Source organism: Uranotaenia lowii, chromosome 2 (assembly GCF_029784155.1).
Source record: "Uranotaenia lowii strain MFRU-FL chromosome 2, ASM2978415v1, whole genome shotgun sequence".
Classification (NCBI taxonomy): domain Eukaryota; kingdom Metazoa; phylum Arthropoda; class Insecta; order Diptera; family Culicidae; genus Uranotaenia; species Uranotaenia lowii.
This window is the reverse complement of record NC_073692.1, coordinates 210,197,116-210,219,624: the sequence shown is the minus strand read 5'-3', so window position 1 is coordinate 210,219,624 and position 22,509 is coordinate 210,197,116. Positions and strand designations below refer to the sequence as shown.

Sequence of the window (22,509 nt, the reverse complement as noted above, 5' to 3'; positions counted from 1 at the left end):
ATGAGTGCGTACCTTTACAATGTAGGCAAGCATCTATTTGGGAAGGGCAGCTGGAAGCCTCGTGTGGTAAACCGCATTTTTGACACTTAGCTTTGTTACCACAAAAGCGAATTGTGTGTCCATATTTTTGGCATTTTTTTGCAAATCATGGGCTTAGGAGTGTACATGCGCACAGGGATAAGCACTTTTCCTACCTCTAGGAAGTCTGGCAAGATAGTACCAGAAAAGGTAACTTGCGTTGAGAACGACGGCACGTAAACTTTTCGCCCATCGTTGTACCGTGACTCGACTAGCTGGTGGCATTCGAGAACATCTACATGGGCAATTCTTGGATCTTTAAAAACTCCCTTGCCTTGAAGTACCACTGTTTCGAGATCAAGGTCAGCCTGCTTTATAACGCCAGAGATTTCCACATTCAAACTGGGTATTTCTCTTCTAGATTCTCGAAATATCTAATAGATCTTCATAACAAATCTTCGGTTTTGACTTAAGATTCACTTCAGCAAAATATTAACAATTTGAATTCGGATTTGAAAATTTTTGAAAAATTTCTTCAAACGTAAAAGTTGTCCGTCATCGACGGTCACCCCTAACTGAATATTTTTCCTGAATTTTATACAAATTCAACTTGAAAAAGAAATTTAATTTAATTTTTTGAATAAACGATTTCACCGATTTACACGCATTTTCCCTTGACCCAATTTTGACCGTATCACCCTTTACGACCTCGTCATTTCCAAATAAACACAGACACTGACACACAAATGTAAACGAAAAACAAAACAAACAGAGCCAGAACAAATTACAAAGGACGAAAGCCAGTAGTTTGTAAGTTTGAAATCAAAAATTGTAATTGTAGTATTAAATTGTAATTTAAAAAATATATTTTTATGTCCCCTGAAGAGGAGCGAACGCAAAAATAGCTCGAAACGTCTGGACAACTGGTAAAAAACAGTTTTTAAATACTCGTCAAAAACGTCGATAAAATTCAACAACAATAAAATCAACATGGCGTACTGCTGGAAAATTATCCAACAAACAAAATCGAGTATCCAGTGGATCCAGTGGTATGACCATCTCGGAACGTACGTACCGTGGAATGTACGATCTCGAATTTGCGGCTCTTCAATTCATTGGAGAGCACGCGAGTACTGTCCATTAAATTTAGAGATCGACAGTTTCATGTCCCAAGTTTCCAATCTCCGGCATTTTCGTGGCGTGGGCCCGATTTCCATTCGAAATTTCTTGTTCAATATTCGTTGCCAGATGTTTTTTGCAGTCAAGGGCTCACGTGGCCCGCAGCTAACCCCACCATCTACCACCGGGCGTTGGTAGAGCCCCTAGCCAGTACCACGGGAAGGTTGAGAATTGGAGTTGTAAGCTAAATATATGACCACTTCTCGAAGATTTGGTGTACCTTCTCGAGTTGCACATTATCTACCACTTGCCAGCCTTATTTCAACCAAATGTACATAATAAAAGTTTCCAAAGACATCGGGGTTCAGATACTTGAATAAAAGTTGTCATTTTTTGTTACAATAAAATTCGGATCACAACACTGCCGTAATCTGGCAATCTGACGTATGCGCCAGCGAGTAAAATTTTCAGTACGGAGCTTTTTGCAAAAACGTTTTTTTATTGAGCCTCCGAGCAAATTTCAATAATCAAATCTGTACACTATGAGTTTAAACGATGACAAAACATGGCCAAATACATGATTTGTGGAAAAAGGTTTATTAACGGAAGTTATGTTACCAACGTCATTTTGTTGTGGAAACAGCTATTATTTTTCACTATTTCCAAGACCAAATGACGTACATCCATCGTAGCATGCGACGAACCATTTCCAGATATTTTTTTTCACAATCAGTCAGATTTTCGCGGCTAGGGATGGTAAACTGTATCCGAACCAAAAAATGGAGTTTATAGCTGAGTACGGTAGCATGAGCGAGAGTGAGCCTGAGGATAATCCGGTAATAGAACAGGTGCCTGGACTAACGAATCGTGAAACGAAGCATTTGGAATCTGTGGCAAACAGGAAACGGATGCATAATGTGATCCTCACAACATGTAAATGTGAATTCAATTGCTCGAATCACATTTCCACAGTGAGGAGAACTAAAATAAATGAAGAGTATTGGAACAATACACGATATAATTTGTTCAATTTTTCGTTGTGCACCACACTATTAGCATCATTTCGATTTCCAAAAAGCAACCGAAGTTTGCTAAAATTAACTTGTTTTGTTTCAAGAAGGGTATCGTAGGTTTCATGAAGCTCCCTAGCTACAAGAAGCAGGTTTATGGGCAGGGGCGGTCCTAGAGCTGGCTCTTGGGGGGGGTGATTTTCCAAATTTTCAAAAATCAGTCAATAACGTTTTTAAATACATGGCGAAAAAAAGTGCATTTGGAGAGAGCGAGTGGGGGGAGGGAGGGGGGGTTGAGTTTGCAGTTTCAAATGAGTCTTAAATATTTGCTACACACCAGACCCCTGCAAAGGACACGTCCATGGGTTGGGGGTTTCGAATTTCAAATTTTGTTTGAAATAATAACAATACCAAAAAAAGGACAATAAATAAGCAAATTCATTTCCAAAACCATATTCAACCCCATAATCATCAAACAAACTCGAAAAAAAAATTTCTGATACGAATCAAAATAAATCAGAATCAAAATTTCAAATCAATTTTATTTCTGGTTAGTCATTAATATATTATTCGAAATGTTGGTTTTTATTTTGTATTTGAAAAAAATCAAGTATTTTGAAAACATCAGAAACGGAATGCGATTAAAATTTGGAATGAAGCCATAATTTGAACCAGAAAAAAATTACATCAAATATAACACCAGATTTGATAAAAAATTAAACTTGAATTCTAACAAAAAATCAGATCAGGTCAGAATAATTGATAATAACGTTAATTTTTAACCATATTAATTAATTTGTTTATTTTTTTGGATCCATGAGGAAAAAATGGATGACATGTGATTAAAATGCTTTTTATAAAATTCTAATCTCTCATTTTCAACATCCATACATTTCTTCTAACTTCCTATTTGCCAACAATTTTCATAATGTTAAAATGTTGTTAGTTATGTGCTTTTAATTTTCATCGATAAGGTCGATAAATTAAATTAACAAACAAAATCACGGTGATTAAACTCTTCCTTAATATGAAGATAAAAATGATTAGTTTTGTAACATTTGAAATTTTTTTATTTTTTTCTAATAAAAACGTCTTACCAAAAAAATTCAAGAGAATGCATTTTGGTGTTTATGTTTAAATGATTGATTAAGTAGATTTTGGTGCGATGAACTCGAATCTTCAACTAGATTTTGTTTATCATCTCTCGTTTCGGTGATATGGAGCTTAAATTTTTTAAATGATTCAGTTTTGAGTGAAGTCAATCATTCGATAATTGATGAACTTACAAGTTAACATGAAAAAAAACTGATTCCGAAAAATCTACAGTTTTTAATAATTCGTAAAGACAAGTATTTCTGACATTACTAAAAAAAGTTTTTAAAAACAAAGATTTTATTTAATTTAAAAAAAATTGCTTAAGGCTGAAAAACGATTCTTTAAATATTCGTTAAAAGTCTTTTATTCTACAGAATTGAGAACATTCAATTTTTTTTCACAGAAGTCAAAATTACTTGCGTTCTTGGGGAAAGAAATAAGGTCTTAACCCATATTTTGAATTTTAATTGTAATGTTTAAAAGTTTTTTTTCCGAAAAGTGAAATATTTACTCTAATAATTTTTAAACCTATTTGAAAATAATTTCAGGCACCAACAAAAATCAAAACTAGCTCTTACATTCTTTTCATCTAAAAAAATGTTTTTGAAAAAAAAATTTCATATCAGCATAAAATTTGTAATGATTCAAACATTTTTTTTATCTGAATGATTTATCATCAAAGTTGGATGAACTTAATATGATACACTTCTTTAAAAAAAACAATATTACACGACCTTGCTTCTCCTCTTCCCTTCAAATTTCATTGAACTAAATTTGAGGTTTGTATTAAATTTGAAATTAAAGAAATTTAAAAAACTTTCTCTACAAACATATTTTGATATCCTTTAAACAACTTATGCATCCCTTTAAAAAACAATCTGCGAATCTTTAACATTCACTGCGAACAACTGTTGATAAAAAATGATCATTTTCGTCATTTGTATGTTCAGCTGTTTAAAAAAGTATCAATTTAAGAATCTTCCGATATAAATGTAATTTACAAATGAAAAAATACACACATTTTTATAGAAGAAAATATGAAAAAATTCTCAAGTTATCTAAAATATTTTTCTTGAGTATCTATATATCACCGCGAAACTCTCACCAATATTTTAGTGATTCTCGTTTAGCAACAATACCTCTGAAAATCCAAACATTTATTTGAGAAAGTGTTAACAATTGCTATGAATTTAGAACTGAATTTTTCTTTTTTGAAGTACATATATTGCTAAATCTTGATTCAAAAAAACGAGTTAATATAAACTCTTGTTTCGATTCTTCAATTTCTAAATATAAATTTAATTCTAAACCAAAATCATTAAAATTAAATTCTTAGGTATGCAGCTTTCGGTACTTCTTTTTTATTTGTTTTCTCTTAAATTTCAAGCTCTCATGGATTTTAAAATTTATTGGAACTGAATCAAAAGAAATTGTTACAAATTTGAAACGAATGATTTAGTAAAAAAGTAAAAAATCGTATTTTTGCTTCGTACACTCAATATGTATATTATTATGTACTCAATAATTTCAAACTTATTGTACAATTTAAAATAAAAAAAAATAATACAGGGTTCATTTCTTAAAGTTTCTACTATTTTTCAATGAAAAGTCCTAATCAATTGCAATTGAAATAACGGAATTTTCAGATTGGAGCGCAGATTCAGCGTGGATTTGCAACTTAAATTAGCTTATTAATAATTCCTACTCAAAATTTTAATCATTATTGTGTTGATGAGCTGCAGCATCGACGATATAATTGGTGTGAATTTGGAACTCCAGCCGTGATGGTCAAAAATTAGAATAATGTCTTGAGCGATTACCTTGTTCCCGAGAAAACAGTCGAGTGATGACGGGATATTATTATCACTGGTTTAATCTCATCTGGGAAAAATTGATACATAGGCATGTTTTCGGAGCCTATGTTTGAAAAACTCTTTTTTATGAGGTTTATTCTTGAACTTAATTTTCAATCAGATTTTGTTCATCACCTCAAATTTTAGAAGAAGAATTTTTGATGTTTTTAGAAAATTGAATAGATATGAATGTATAAAAAATGTATAGAAGAAACATATATGGTCAGCAAATTAAATTAAACACTGTAAGTACCTCAACAAAAGTAATTTGGTGAAAATCGGTCTAGAGAATTGCAAGTAACAGCTGTTTTAGTTTGGCGGACCCAATTTTAAGAATTTAAGAAATTATTAAATTCTTTTATTCTAACAATCACCCCCACGGAGTGGAAAATTTTGAAAATTCGAAAGAACACCCACTAGGAAAAGTTCGAAGTTTTTATAGAAATTCCAACGTTTGCGAGTCTTTTGTAACGGTTTTTTGCCGCTTGGGGGGGTGATCACCCCGATCACCCCCCCCCCCCCCATAGGACCGCGCCTGTTTATGGGCTTATCAATTTGGCGGACAAACACTGCGAATGGACCCTTAGCTGAGCTTGGGTAGCTTCGGATACGGTTTACAATTTCTTCGGGTACTTCCTCTTGCCGGTCTTCTTCCGGATGTTGATTCCCTTCATCCGTTTGCATTCGTGGATCACTTGACGCCGAGGATTGGCTTTCGCCAGCCATGGCGCAACGGGTGCTTGAAAATCAAAGCTAAAAATCGGTTTTATTTTTTCCGCGGTTCAAGAGCAACGATGAACACGACCGTCCTCATGAAGAGTGACGAGCGAACTCAACTAGGCTGATAAATTCTTTAATCTATAACAGCATAAAAACCACTGGAAACTAACTAAATTTTAATTATTTGGAGATATTTTTATCACAAGCGATTTCAGAAATTCGCTGAACCGTATTTTAACCTAAAATGAATGGAATGTGCAGATATAAAATTCGTGAGTTATTTGAATTGTCGTCCATGATTTCTTATAATATTATTCAAAAATAAAATTTAATGTTTCAGAGTAGTTGTGTTAAAAATAACAAAAAGCGTAAAGTAAAAGTCGATCTATCTCAGATTTGGTCCTCAATACGTTGAAATTGTTTGTCAGGCCCGTGCGAAGGACCCGTCCATAGGAAGAAGGGGTGCAAAATTTAAGTTTAGCTAGTAATAATAACGATATCAAAAATGCACTATAAGTCCGATAAATCATTAAAAATATCTAAATTCTAAATTATATAATTCCATGTTTTGTTGTAAATATTGAAAGAACCTACTTGAAATTGTGCTTTAAAGTTGCTAATTGTAATCAGTTTTGGAACTTTTCATAGATTAAAAATCAAGATCGGTTCTAAAAAGGTAATTTAAATAATAAAAATAAGTTAAATGTTAATGAACTTTAAAGTGCAGATTTAAAGTTTAAAATTTCAATTTTTGAATATTTTTTCGCTGCCGATTAAAGTATTGGGCCTGATAAGGACAAAGGCTAGAAATTGTGTTTTTCTTTTTAAATTTCAACAAGATCAAGATTTCAATAAATTGAAATAGTTTAAGTATGACATGCAATCAACTTATTTGTAAATTTAAAAAAAACCATACTAATACCAGAACCTGTCTCCCTATCAATCTCTTTAAATGAATGTAATTGAACAGAACGTAATTTTTTTCGTCAAAATTCCTTGATCCTCGTGAAAATAAAGTTAAAAATATAGTTAAAAAGATGTCAATCAAAAGTTTTTCAATACGATTTCAAAAAAAATGAGTTATCTTTGATGCAAAATAAAATATTATTATGGACTTCTTGGATTTAAGGTCGTTTTCTGAAGACCATACAGATAAAAACCCAAAGACATTTGAACGATTTCAAAATTGTAGAGTTTGTGATAATCGGTTCGGTAGTTTTGATTTTATAAGCAACACAATAATCCGGGTCTATACGACCCTAACCGGCTAGCTGTACTTTTTTTTTGCTACTTTAACCCTATTTGAAAATCTAAAAATAAGAAATTGTAGAACTCCTCATTTTAAGTAAAGTCAGACAATTTCGAGTAACGTAAGCAGAGATCGGGTACCCAACCTCGGTGGATGCTTTGGTCGCATGCAAACTGAGAAGGTGGCCGCACGCTTCTGTTCCCCAGGTAAGTCTATGATGGCAAAACCCTCGTGGGATAGGAACCTTAGGCTAACAACCTATTGCTCCCGATTTATTAAATTGTTACGGAAACATAATGAAATGACCGACCTGAAACTTTGGCGACGACGAATTGAAACTTTGAACGTTTAAACCCTTGCCCAACAAGGCAAGCTGGTTCAACTAGCTAGAGAAGCTAGCCGCTTCAAGCTTGAAATTCTGGTACTGAGTGAAGTCTGTTGGTCTAACCCTGGAGAACACAAGACACAGTCCGGGCAAGTACTGCTTTATTCTGGCATAAAGGGTGTGTCACATCAAATTGCATCACGGAAAAAACGCTGTAGAAATTCGCCCAGTAGATCGATACTTTTGAAAATTTTAGACAGTAAAATAAAAACTATTAAACAACTTTTGGCATATTCTTTTTATTCATACTTCGTATGCTCGCTCCTTCCTCTCCACTCCGTCCATAAGATTCTGTACAACGTCAGGTTGTAGTTTTTTTTTAACAGAAATCCATTTCCTCTTGAAGTCCGCCTCCGATATTTCTCTATTGGGCGAAGCTCCGGCGCGTTGGGCGGGTTCATTTCCTTTGGCACTAAGGTGACCCCGTTGGCTTCCCAGACAACCATTTAGTGGGTATATCAAATTTGCAACAGAAATATACGTGCAAATATGTACGTGTAAACATATCGTATATAATGCAGCAAAAATAGTATTTACGTATCATTTTGGAGGCCATATAGGTACATTAGCACACATCTTCTTGATTTGGATTGTATTGTCGTAATAATATCATGCAAAATATTTAAATACGATCAAGAATATGCATGGGACGTACATTGTAGGTGCAGATATACGAATTGTCGTAATAAAAACATGCAATGCATTTAAATACGATAAAGAATAGATATGCATGGGCCGCACATTGTAGGTGCAGATATACGAAAATGAGTTTAAATAACATTCATACGATATAATCTGAAAAATAATATACGACTTCTGGTTGTCTGAGTTCGTACCACTCCAACATGTCCTTTGAATAGTGGCACGAAGCGAGATCCGGCCAGAAGACAGTCGAGCCCTCGTACAGCTTCAATAGCGGTAGTAAGCGCTTCTGTAGGCACTTCTTAAGGTAAACCTGCCCGTTTACCGTGCCGGTCGTCACGAAGGGGGCGCTCCGCTTTCCGCAAGAGCAGATCGCTTGCCACACTATGTACTTTTTGGTAAACTTGGATAGTTTCTGCTTGCGAATCTCTTCCGGAACGCTGAATTTGTCCTCTGCGATGAAGAACAACACCCAGCAAACATTTAAGAGGTTATATTGCAGGAACAACAGAATTATTCAAACAAATATACCAGATGAAAAGATTGTATTAAACTTACAAAAATAGCATATAGCTACAAAGTGGAGGCGGTATATCGACAATGACAAGATTTCAACCATTCGAATTCAACACAAAAAGCAAAATATACGATTTTGAGGAATTTGAGTAAAACGAAAAAAAAATTTCCCCGACCGAGATTTGAACTCCAGTCCTCCGAGTTGGTTGTCCGGTATTTTACCACGATGCCAACTCATCAGTTTATATGATTCGCGCTATAGCTCTATATGTAAGATTTTCTGTTCATGAACCGGTCAAAGGAAGAAAGAAGGAAGGATCGCCCATTTATCGTAAATCAGTTCACACAAATCGTAAATTTCGAATAAGAATATTCTCAACTATTTGGTGACATATTTACGCATTGACTAAAATACTATCCGATTCAACTTTTCTTGGGCAAAGCTTGTCGTAAATGAATGATAGAAAATCACTCATTACCAACTTGTTTACGATGGTTATTGAAAATGTCTTAATATACGATTTGGATTATCATTTCTATTACGATTTCATGTTAGCTGGGCAGGCTTGGTAGCTGATGAAAATCCGCTTTGACGTAGGTTTCGTCATCCATCACCAGGCAATGCGGCATCGTCAGCATTTCGGTGTACAGCTTCCTCACCATGTTTTACCTTTCGTCGTGGTTAGGAGCCTTCTGAACCTTGTATGTATGCAGGCTCTCCAGCTGCTTGGTCTGCTGGACGAATGAACTTGACAAATTCAGCTTTTTGGCGACATCCCGGACCGAACTTTTCGGATCACGTCGTGACAACGTGGCAACTCCGGATTCTCAAAATGAGTGCACAGGATTAATCCACGACGTTCTTTTCCGTTCGACAACATTTTTTCAAATTTGCAAAAAATTGACAGTGAAGCATGGCCAACGTGATCTATACACACTTATCTGATCAAAATAAATGAAAGCTGAAGATAAAAATAAACGAAAGAATAATCGTAGCCAGATTTAGAACACGGGTTAGAAATCTTACAATGGTCCAGTTGCATGCGCCAACTAACGTTGTCGGTTTGCAGGAGAAAGAGCAGTTTAACAGTCAACTGAACAGCGTGGTTAAAGAAAATTCCGAAGGGTGACATTAAAATCCATTTGGGCGACTTCAACGCAAAGATTGGCCGACAATCAGGACCTTGAGCGCATCATGGGGCGCTATGGCCTAGGACAGATGAGCGAAAATGGAGAGCTGTTTGTAGAATTTTGTGGCAACAACAAAATGGTGATCGGTAGAACGATCTATCCCTATCGAGCAGCACATAAGGTCACCTGGGTATCTGATGGCCGAACAGAAAATCAATCTGACCACATCTGCATCAGCCGAAAATGGAGAAGGAGCCTTCTTGATGTCCGCAGCAAACGAAGCGCAGACATTGGATCTGACCATTACCTCGTCCTTGGCGAGATACGACTGAGAGTTGCGCGTGTCCAACTGCGCGAGGAGAAAGTCGGATGTCGATACGACGTCCGCCGGTTGGATAACCCAAAGGTGAAAAGGGCATACGTTGAACAGATAGAATCCCGAGCTTCGGAATTGCCGACAGACGGAACAGTCGGAGAACAGTGGTGTGGAATCAAGAATGCCTTTATCATGACGAGCCATGGTACTCTCGGTAAAAGTTGTGGAAGACGAAGTGAATGGATGTCGTATGAAACTTGGAGGATGGTCGATGATCGGAGAAAGGCAGGAGCAGGCATGTACCGGGTCAGCTAAAGCAGCAGCCCGCTTATGATATGCGGAACTGGAAAAGGCTGTTAAACGAGCATGTAGACGAGACAAGATAGCCTGGACAAACTCCCTAGCCGAAGAGGGAGAAAGAGCCGCCGGAGATATCCGATTTCTTTACGACATTTCTCGCCGCCTTAGTAGTGCAGGGACTAATGCGAGAATGCTGCTAAAAGACCGAGCAGGTCAGTTATTGGGCAATCGAACAGATCAGCTCAAACGATGGACTGAGCACTTCGAACAACTCTTTCGAGTCACAAATAGCGATGGCCAACAGAATCGGCAGCTCGAAGCGCCAACAGTAAGTCGCATAAATGGCGTCAACTCGGAAGCGCCTTCGATGGCTGAAATAGAAGCGGCAATCAAAGATAGGAAGTCCAACAAAGAGCCTGGCATCGATTGCATTCCTGCTGATATGCTCAAAGCCGACCCTGCCCTGTCAGCACAAATGTTGCACCGTCTTTTCGCTGACATTTGGGACACTGCAACATTCCCGGCCGACTGGATGAAGGTATCCTCGTAAAGGTCCCGAAGAAAGGAGATCTGACAGAGTGCGGTAACTGGCGAGGCATAACGTTTATCGGTACAACCCTCAAAGTTCTCTGCAAAGTGATCCAGTACAGGATCCTGGAGAAAATCGACGCTACACTCCGACAGCAACAAGCTGAATTCCAATCGGGACGATCATGTGTGGACCACATCACAACTCAACGCTTATTTTTCTAATCGTAATGGATTAGATTCTGACTGGATCGATCGACTGTTCACCGAACCGAGAATTGCCGTAGAATCCTTCAACAATAAAGCAACTGGACGACCTTGACCTGGCAGACGATATTGTTTTGCTCGCTCAAACACAACCGGATGTGCAAAGCAAACTTGATGACTTTGCCGAAAGCAGCAGGTCTCAAAGTCAATGTGAGAAAGACCAAGTCGATGGAGATCAACACAGTAAATCCCTCCAGTTCCATGGTAGCTGGGCAACAGGTTTAGAAAGTGGAGTGCTTCCAGTATCTTGGTAGCCAGATAACGCTTGATGGTGGAACCAATAAAGACATCGAAACCCGGCTCAGAAAAGCCCGATTTGCATTTGCGAGTCTCCGCAACATCTGGCGCTCACGTCAAATATCTCGACGAACAAAAATTCGAATCTTCAACTCAAACGGCAAATCCGTATTGTTGTACGGATGCGAAACTTGGTGCACATATGCGGTAACGATGCGAAAACTGCAAGTATTTGTAAACCGCTGCCTGCGGAATATCATCCGCGCTTGGTGGCCTGGCAACTGGATCTCATATGAGGAACTACATCACCAGTGTTATAAAAGGGTGCTAGAAATCGAGATTGGGGAATGTAAGTGGAGATGGATCGGGCACACGCTGCGAAAAGAAAAAGATAACGGGGAGGTGCTGGAATGGAATCCAGAAGGACATTGAAGAAGAGGCAGACCCAGAAACTCGTGACGGCGAAGCCAAGCCGCCGATATACGAACTGTCGACGAGAATCTTGACTGGGACCAAGTGAAGACGCTGGCGCCGGATCGTTAACAGTGGAGGTCTTTTACCACGGCCCTATGCACCGGAGAATCGGCGCGGGAACATTAGGTAAGTAAGTTCTTTCTTTTTTTTTTGATATCTCATGTTTTTTTCTAATACTTCCCATCACCTTTGAAAATGTGATAATTTTCTGGTACGAAGATGTACCAAGTCGAATTCAACTGTAATATTAAACATGTACATCAGCATTATTAGGCGGCACGTAATGCTTCGCTCAATTCCTCAGAAACAATCCCACAGTCCTTAGTATAACAAACGAGCTCTCGGAACCGATTCATGCTGTGTAACTGTACATCCTTTGGTTCAACTTTTAGATCCATTACCATCATTTGCCTACACACACAAAAAAATCTCGAAAGTCGTTTAAAAATATGACTTTAAACATATTAACTGTTACAAAGTTGTTGAAAGTTTCCGAATTAATTTTATTTCCCTCTAGAGATTATTTGAATTCAAAAGACCTGAAACCATACCATTATTTTTGTAGCGTGTAAAAGTTTGCTCAGAAAACAAAAGAACGGATAGGATAGCATCGTTGCAATGGATACCCTGAGCTCTGTCCCACTCCTTGGGGGCAGCAAAACAACGAACGACACAAAAAAATCCAACGAGAGATATCGGAAAAACCACGACGATGAAAGGGAAAAATACCGCCATTGATCTATTACGACGAGCACACAGAAAAATACCGAACCGAACCATTTGAAGTGGTGTGTCCTATCGAGGATTGGGTTCCCGGGGGCGATTTTCAACTGATAGATCGAAATGAAACAAAAGTGTCCACTCAGCAGCAGCAATAGCAGAAAGGAGACTTTTGTGTCATTACTCGGCGAAAGAAATACTCCAGGGTCGAATAAAGGAAATGACCTTCCTCTGCTTACGGTGTGGGTCTTGGAAGATGGACATCTCGAATGCACATTGCGCTCCTAGAATGCATTCAGAAAACGGGTAGACTGCGATATCGTTCTGAATGGGAACGAAGATAACCTTTCTTTAAAGACTTTTTTCATGCAACCCGAATCAATCAAACCGAATCGAACCTTTCTGAAAAAATTATCACAACGTTTGTGATCCATTCTATGTGTAATTCAATTATCCTCAATTTTGGTATATCTTCTTGTAAGAATAGAAATGTTTCAAACTATTTCATGAGGAAAGTATAACGATAATCGAAGAATTCTATGACACCATCAATGAATCGATGGCCGTAACACAAGAAACCTTAAGTTAATTGCATAGATATTCATTAAACTAATTTCGTATTTTTCCTTTTTATTCTCTTCAATTACAGTGAAACCGTTGAGTGTGAAAATAGTAAATCCCCCAACTCCGCTGGTGGCCGACAGACGGTACGAGATTTCCTGCGAAAGTGTCGGATCGAAGCCGAACGCGATCATTACCTGGTACAAAGGGAAGCGGCAGCTGCGGAGAACGAAGGTCAGTAAACTAGAACGTAGTTTAGGGCTAGTTACCATGAAACTGGAGGAATTTCCTGTATTGATCTTCATAGACTTGGTCCTTTCGACATTGACTTTGAGACCTGCTGCCTTAATACTTTCGGTGAGGTAATCGAGTTTGCTTTGCGTATCAGGTTGTGTTTGAGCGAGCAAGACATTATCGTCTGCCAGGTCAAGGTCGTTCAGTTGCTCGATTGCTTAAGGATTTCGCAGCATTCCTTGGTTCGGTGCACAGTCAATCGATCCAATCCGAATCCTATCCATTTCGATTAGAAAAAGTAGCGGTGATAAGGTACATCTCTGTCGCACTCCAGCAGTTACCGGGATTAGATCAGACAAGACACCGTCGTGCAATACCTTGCACGAAAATGCCTCGTACTATACTTCGATGAGATGGACTAGTTTCTCAGGGACTCCTTGCCGCCTTAGAGTCACCCATATGTTTTCGTGGTTCAGTCGGTCGAATGCTTTTTCGAAATCGACGAACACCAGCAGAAGAGAGTCCTGGAACTCGTTGATTTGTTCCAATATGATTCACAGCGTTGTGATGTGGTCCACACATGATTGTCCGGATCGGAACCCAGTTGGTTGCCGTCAGAGTGTAGCATCGATTTTCTCCTGGATCCTGTTCAGGATCACTTTGCAAAGTACGTACTTTGGTGGTTGTACAAATCAACGTTATGCCTCGCCAGTTACATTACTTTTTCAGGTCTCCTTTCTTCGGGACCTTTACGAGGATACCCTGCATCCAGTGGGCCGGGAATGTTGCAGTATCCCAAATGTCAGCGAAAAGACGGTGCAACACTTGTGCTGACAAGGCAGGGTCGGCTTTGAGCATTTCAGCAGGAATGCAATCGATTCCAGGCGCTTTGTTGGATTTCATGTCCTTGATTGCCGCTTCTATTTCAGCCAGCGAGGGCGCTTCCGAGTTTACGCCATTAATGCGACTTACTGTGGGCGCCTCGAGCTGCGGGTTCTGTTGGCCATTGCTATTTGTAACTCGGAAAAGTTGTTCAAAATGCTCAGTCCAACGCTTGAGCTGATCTGTTCGATCTGTCAGCAGCTGACCTGCTCGGTCTTTCAGCGGTATTCTTGCATTAGTCCTTGCACCACCAAGGCGGCGAGAAATATCATATAATAATCGGATATCTCCAATGGCGGCGGCACTTTCTCCCTCTTCGGCTAGGGAGTTTGTCCAGGCTCTCTTGTCTCGTCTACAAGCTCGTTTAACTGCCTTTTCCAGCTCCGCATATCGTAAGCGGGCGGCTGCTTTGGCTGACCCGGTAGGGGAAAGGTTTCCTAAATGGGCCTATCGGGTTAAATGACCCTACGGCTGTTTGGCGAAATGGCTGACTAGACAGCTTATCTGACCAATGCATTTTGAGGGTGATACGCTTAGAACATAAGGCAAGAAAGAATTTCATGAATTTATAAACTTAAAAAAATTTAAAAAATCATACAATGTTTTGATACATTTTGATGTAATATTCGACTTTTAAAAATTATACGTAAAGAAGTTTATAACAAAAGTTAAGATGGTTTTTGTTTCTTACTCAAATGAACTTAAGAAATTAAACATATTTCAGCTTTTGTGGACGTTTAATAATGATTATTTAGTGGAATAATAGAGGGTTTTTGTATGCCCCCATCATGTTTGTAAAATGCCTCCATCCTAAAATAACAGGTTAAATAGAATAAATAAATGATTTTTATCACTGAACCTTCAAATCTAAGCTCTGAATGGCATCTTGAGAATGAATTGAAGATCTAAAGACAGATTTGATAAAGTTTTTCTCATGGATGAACTGCCTCCATAGTATGGCAACCCTAACTTTTGTTTTATTTCACAAAATTATAATATTCATAGATTTTTATAAAACTTCAGCTTTGTCGTACGGAAATTATAACTTTCTAGCAGTTTCAATGAAATTATACGGAAATATTGCCCAAAAAACAGAAATTTTGTTCAAAACATAAATAGGCGCATTTAGCCCGCACGGTTTGAGGTTCGGCATTTTAGACAATACTTACAATAAAATCGTTTTCTTGGAAACAGAAGAAAATTTTAACATAAAAATTACTCCATTGTATAGAAAACAGATGTCTGCACAGGTGTATATAGTTTTTGTACACATATTCGACGTGATATTTGAGAAAATCAGTGTTCTGCTTAATAGGCGCATATAGCCCGCTCCTCCCCTACATGCCCGCTCAATTCTGACTTTCGCCTTTCTCCGATCATCGACCATCCTCCAGGTTTCAACCAACATCCATTCACTTCTTCTTCCACAAACTTTACCGAGAGTATCATGGCTCGTCGTGATAAAGGCATTCTTGATTCCACACAATAACAACAATAACAAAATAATCTAGGTCTGTTTGTAGAATTCAAAGAATGAACACATGCTCATACATTATGTTTCTGGTGTTTTGTTTGACGGATGATGCTTTGATGCTATTCGGTACATCTCTAGTAGATACGATAATAAAATGACAAATATTTTACAAAAATTTGACAAATGTGATAAAAATAAGGCTAAATAATGATAAAGTCATAACTATGTCATGATGTCATAGTTTTGTCAGAATTTTGTCATATTTTAGTCACTTTTGTAAAATTATTATCAAATTTGTAATATTTTTGTAGTGTTGTCAGATGTCAAAATTTTGTTATATATAGTTTTTTCTCTAGTTTTGTCAAATTTCTGCAATTTGTAATATTTTCATTAATTTTTTTTATATTTGGTTTAGTCATTTTATTGTAAGATTTATCCAATTTTTGCCTGGTGAACTCGCGAGACACTTATTTACATCACCTACAAGTCAAACAAAGTCAAAGACACGGCAACTAATTTTTAAACGCGTTGTAGACAGGTTTTGTTTTTTTTTTTGTGGGCAATGAACTTCATTTCAGTCGAAAAAAGGACATTTGTGACATTTGTTTCATGGCATTCACACCTACTTAAATCCACAAATTTCATTACGACATTCGTAGAATCAACTGGACCAATGAAATTCTGTAGGCAGACATGTTATTCAGGAGAAATATTTCATAACTTTTTGCTTGGCGATTTTCATTGCAAAGCTTTAGACTTTTGGAAGACCGTCACAGTCATTGAAGTCTCTGATAAATGTTAAGGGAAATTTCATGCGACTCTAACGAGTGTTTGAATTTCATTTGAATGACGTTCGTAAGCCTGATTAGAATTTCAGAATTTTTCAATACTTCAACCATTTGCCAATGTTTGCTGCAACAAAATAATAATTGTTTTTAATTTCCTAGCGTCAGTTGACACACGATACGATAAATGACTAAATTTGCGCCATATTCGTTTATGTTTGTAAATGCAAGAGATACTTTCTGACGACAAAAGTGATACTGGGGACCATGCTTTAGAAATCGGCATGGAAAAGTTTCTACTTTATCACTAATTCCATCGTGTCCAATTGTTCCTGTTCCTGTGCATCCTGGCTGCCTGCCTGTGTGTCTGAGTCCGTCTGTCCGGCATCCTATTAGCTGCTGTGGACTGTCGTGCCCCCAGGACATTCTAATTCCTAAACCCACGCCACAATACGGAAACTCCACCAACTCACAAATGGTTACGAGTATTTTCTCGAGAGAAGATCCGCCGCATATACAGGAGGCGCAAGAGATAAATTTTTAAACTTTTGCTGTCGCGTCGCCATTTGCCTTGCCACCAGACTTCCGGCGCATCGTTTTGGCTCCTAGTTAGAAGTCTCCTCGGTCCTCCGGAAATGTGACTCTCCGGGATGAACTCTGCCCTTGCTGTTGCTACTGCTGATAAGACAGAAAGAGCAACGGGCAGCACAAAACCAGCAGATAGTAGATAAACGGAAATGAATAAAATATACACTTTTGCAAATTTATCGGGCAAATTAATTCTGATGGCCAATTTGAAGCTTTTGTTTTTGATTGTCGGAACGGAATAGACGGTTTTGACTGTCTATTGTTGAATGGGAAAAATAGTCATAATTTGCCACTCAAGACTAGATGCATAAAATGGAAAACATTCATTGAAATCAATTAACAAAAATCAAATGTAATCAAGCTTAGTTCTTTTAGAAATGGGACAGTTACGAATGCGTGTATCTCAAAAACCATTCGTTTGATCAAAATTCATTATATGAAGGAATTGGAGGTAATATTATGATAATTCATGAAAAAAATTGAAAAAAATTATTTACCGTTTTTTGTAAGAAATATTCCTGCTATATTCTTGGTATCTCCAATCTGCTGGCACACACGTTTTTAAGCCATGGTATTGATCAGATTAGACTAATTAAAATATTTCTACGTGGTATTCTAGGTGGCTGCATTCTTTTTTTTCGATTTCTACTACTTTTTGGTCCAATACTTCTCTTTAAAAAAAACTGAGGACAATTTAGAGGATACACCTGTTTCGAGATTCACAAAACTTTTATTTTTGAGCGACAAAAAGTGTTTTAATGGAATTCCGGCTGGTAAACCAAAAAATATCCAAGGTAAACCATCATGAGATTAATATCAAAGTATAATTAATTAGAAGAGATCGTAGATTGCGAAGAATACATTCAAGACTTCTCTTTTTAGGCCTTTAAAAACAGCAGAAACCAAAGTTTTCGTTTTGAAAATTGTTGTTTTTTTTCCACAGGAACAGAATCTTGGCACATCATTACATTTTATACAAATAATACATACATACAATTTAATTAAATACATAACTACAAAATTTGCAAATGCGTGTGAGTCCCATGTACATAGAATTATGAAACGCATATCACCATATTATCACTGACCATACTGACTGGACAGTCGATTTCGAAACTTCATATCACCTCTTATTCAGAACTCCTATCTCAACCTCCCGTGGTGCCGGCTGAGATACGAGTAACCTAAGCGGAAATTGGGTACTCAACCCTAGTGGATGCTTCGGTCGCATGCAGACTTAGAAGGTGGACGCACGCGTCTGTTCCCCAGGTCAGGGGCGGTGTGTCCAAGATAGCAGTCCCATCGCGGGATAGGGACTTTAGGATAACAACCTTCTGCTCCCGATTTATTAAATTGTTACGGAATCCGGAAGAAATGACCGAGCTGGAACTTTGGCACGAATAGGAACTTGGGACGTTTTAACCCTTGCAAGCTAGCTCAACTTGCAAGAGAAGCTAGACGCCTCAAGCTTGAAATTTTAGGACTGAGCGAAGTCCGTTTGGCTGGAGAACACAATACACAGTCCGGGCAAGTACTGCTTTACTCGGCATACGAGGAGAACACGCTATTCGGGAACGAGGAGTTGGTTTCCTGTTAAGGTCGTAGGCCCATGCGGCCCTCATTAGATGGGAATCGATAAACGAAAGAATAATCGTAGCCAGATTTAGAACACGTTTTAGAAACCTTACAATGGTCCTGTGTTATGCGCCAACTGACGCTGCCGATTTGCAGGAGAAATTGCAGATTTACAGTCAACTGAACAGCGTGGCTGAGAAAATTCCTAACAGTGACATTCAAATCCATTTAGGCGACTTCAACGCAAAGATTGGCTCCGATAATCAGGACTTTGAGCGCATCATGGGGCGCCATGGCCTAGGACAGAGGAGCAAAATGGAGAGCTGTTTGTAGAATTTTGTGGCAACAACAACATGATGATTGGTTGATCGCTCATCCCCCATCGACCAGCACATAAGGTCATTTGGGTATCCCGAGATGGCCGAACAGAAAATCAAATTGACCACATCTGCATCAGCCGAAAATTGAGCAGGAGCCTTCTTGATGTCCGCAATAAATGAATCGCAGACATTGCATCTGACCATCACCTCGTCCTTGGTGAGATACGACTGAAAGACGCGCGCGTCCAGCAGCAAGAGGAGAAAGTTGGATGTCGATACGACGTCCGCCGGTTGGAGAATCCAGAGGTGAAAGGAGCATACGTTGAACAGCTAGAGTCCCGAGCTATGGAACTGCCGACAGACGGAACAGTCGAAGAACAGTGGTGTGGGATCAAGAATGCCTTTATCACGACGAGCCATGGTACTCTCGGTAAAGTTTGTGGAAGAAGAAGTGAATGGATGTCGGATAAAACTTGGAGGAGGGTCGATGATCGGAGAAAGGCGAAAGTCGGAATTGAGCGGGCATGTATCGGGTCAGTGAAAGCAGCCGCCCGCTTACGATATGCGGAAATGGAAAGGCAGTTAAACGAGCTTGTAGACGAGACAAGACAGCCTGGACAAACTCACTAGCCGAAGAGGAAGAAAGGGCCGCTGCCAATGGAGATATCCGATTACTTTATGACATTTCTCGCCGCCTTAATGGTGCAAGGACTAATACTAGAATGCCGCTAAAAGACCGAGCAGGTCAACTATTGACCAATCGAATAGATCAGCTCAAACGATGGAATGAGCACTTCGAAAAACTCTTCCGAGTCACGAATAGCGGTGGCCAACAGAATCCGCAGCTCGAAGCACCAACATTAAGTCGCATAAATGGCGTCAACTCGGAAGCTCCCTCGTTGGCTGAAATAGAAGCGGCAATCAAAGACATGAAATCTAACAAAGCACCTAGGATCGATTGCATCCCTGCTGAAATGCTGAATGTCGACCCTGCCTTGTCAGCACAAATGTTGCACCATTTTTTGTCCTGGAGAAAGGAGATCTGAAAGAGTGTGGTAACTGGCGAGGCATAACATTGATTTGTACAACCCTCAAAGTACGTACTTTGCAAAGTGATCCTGAACCGGATTCAGGAGAAAATCGACGCTACACTCCGACGGCAACAAGCTGGATTTCGATCCGGACGATCATGTGTGGACAACATCACAACGCTACGAATCATACTGGAACAAATCAACGAATTCCAGGTCTCTCTTCTGCTGGTGTTCGTTGATTTCGAAAAAGCATTCGACCGACTGAATCTCGAAAACATCTGAGCGGCTTGAAGGCAACGAGGAGTCCCAGAGAAACTAAAGTCTTTTTCACATAGAATCTGGTCGCATCCTTTCATTTTCGGCAGCGCCCCTAGTTGTCACATCGCGAATCTATTGACAGTATTTTGAACCGGATTGGAACCACAGTACATCTCGACGAATTTGTTTGCGAGAAGGTGTTACGTTTGTATTTATTTTACGGTATAGAGCGAATATGCAAACTTTTATTTTTAAACCCATTCCCTCTAAACAGGCACAGAGTGTGCATTCAATTGAAACCACCCCTGAATGATATATGAATGATAATCAACCACGGGACGGCGACGGCGACGTCGACGGAAAATAGAGGGAAAAAGAAATGAGTCAGCAAAATTGTGAAAGATGACGCGTGTGAGATCTGCTGCTGTTCGGTCGTACGAGGCGACGTGAAAACAAATTGCCAAAAACTCGGTCGCAAAAATAGTTTTTCCACGGTCGAAGTGCATCGCTCCTGTCGAAGGAAGTTTTCGATTTCCTCTGGAACGTGTTTTTATCCCGGAACAAGGCCGATTGATCCTGGAAATCGACCCACAAAAGTCGCCCATGTGGGGTGAAATCTGATCGAGAAAGTGCATAAAAAGAAAATCTCATCGCCGCTTTGAGGTTAGATGTTTGATTCTCTGCTGCTGCTTCAAGTGCAGAAAGCAGAAGTACAGTGTGTGGACATTCTGGTTCGCGGAAACATCGTCATAGAGAGAATTGGTGTTCTTCGGATTTTGGTTCCCGGAAGGATTCGTTAGTAAAGCGAAATGGCTTCGCCGACGGATCAGGTGGAGATTTTGCGTGGTCGCGTTTGGGTCCACCTTTTCAACTCAGGGAGGAATCTTTGCCAAGAAGCATGTGGTGCAGTATGCGCACCCCAAGAGGCACGATTGTCCGTCAGCCATCAGGAGCCTGGAAGCATTCGGGGACAAATACGCGCAACGGAATCCGGACAGAAATCCGTCTACCCTCGGGACTCTGTACAGAAGCTACGCGGGAACCTGCATGTGCATGTGATAGACGTCGAGGGGTGCATGACAGCGGCGGAAAAGAGCCCGGAGAGGCCGTCAAACGACCGGAACAAATCGCATGTAAGTCTCTGATTGTTTTACTGTTATAGGGGAACATTTTAAAATGGGTCTTTGAAATTTCCGCAACACTTAGTTGCCACCTCAGGTTAGCGTAATTTATTTAAGGGCGAGAAAGCCATAATTTATTTTGTTATAAAGGCTTGCGGTCGTAAAGCATGGATCACTACAAATCTGGACGCATTGAAACAGGTCTATTTCGGAGCTATGTAAACGAAATAAAAATGTTTTGTAATCAAAATGTAGAGTTTTTATTGCACTTTAAAGGAGAAATAATAAAAAAATTATTCCGATGTTGTTTTGATGAATTTTCGAACTTTTCGTCGAGTACCACTCATTATAGTTTGAACACCCTATTCGCTGACCTCAGCGGCCATTTTGTTCCACAATCTCTTCATCTCTGTTCTATCCAGAGTCGTCCTACCATTCTTCTTCATCTTCTGCTTGACAATTACCCAAATTTTTTCGATAGGGCGGAATTCAGGGCTGTTGGGTGGGTTGAGGTTCTATTCGACAAAATCCACCCGTTGGCCCGATACCACTTTAGTACCTCTTTGCTGTAGTGATAGCTTGCCAAATCTGGCGAAAACTTAACTGGTCCTTTGTGAGATCTATTGTACGAAAAAAAATAGTTTTTCAGGCATTCCTCCTTGTACATTTCGGAGTTCATGGTCTTGTTTTTCACAAAAACCGGAGTTTTTCGTCGGCAGCTGCAAATACCTTGCCAGATCAAACATTTTCTTGCAAACTTCTCAGCAAAAACGAATTCGAACTTGCCGGGGACATCACCATGACCAGTGCAGTGCACCACTGCAGTGGTTTTATAAAATTTTTGGCCAGAAAGCTGCCCAAAATCCATCTTCACGTACGTTTCGTCATCCATGAGGATACATCCGTCGAACTTCGTTGGAATCTTCTTGTATAACTTTCGGGTACGTCCTTTGGCTACTAAATTCTGCTTCAATGTCCGATTTTGTTGCTTACTGGTTCGATAGGATCGTATTCCTTCGCGTAGAAAAATCCTTCTGACGGTGCACCGGTCGGCGTTGAATTTCTTGGCAATGTCGTAGCCCGACTACCCTGTGTTT

General features: G+C 39.2%; 1 protein-coding gene across 1 annotated transcript in view; it reads left to right on the top strand.

Annotated features, from left to right (window-relative positions):
* The window catches only part of LOC129742288 (nephrin-like), a 587,776-nt gene that overhangs the window by 434,595 nt on the left and 130,672 nt on the right, over nucleotides 1-22,509 (top strand). The window contains exon 7 of the mRNA XM_055734170.1: nucleotides 13,230-13,375. Coding sequence (XP_055590145.1) covers nucleotides 13,230-13,375 — 146 coding nt within the window. The remainder of the gene's footprint in view (nucleotides 1-13,229; nucleotides 13,376-22,509) is intronic.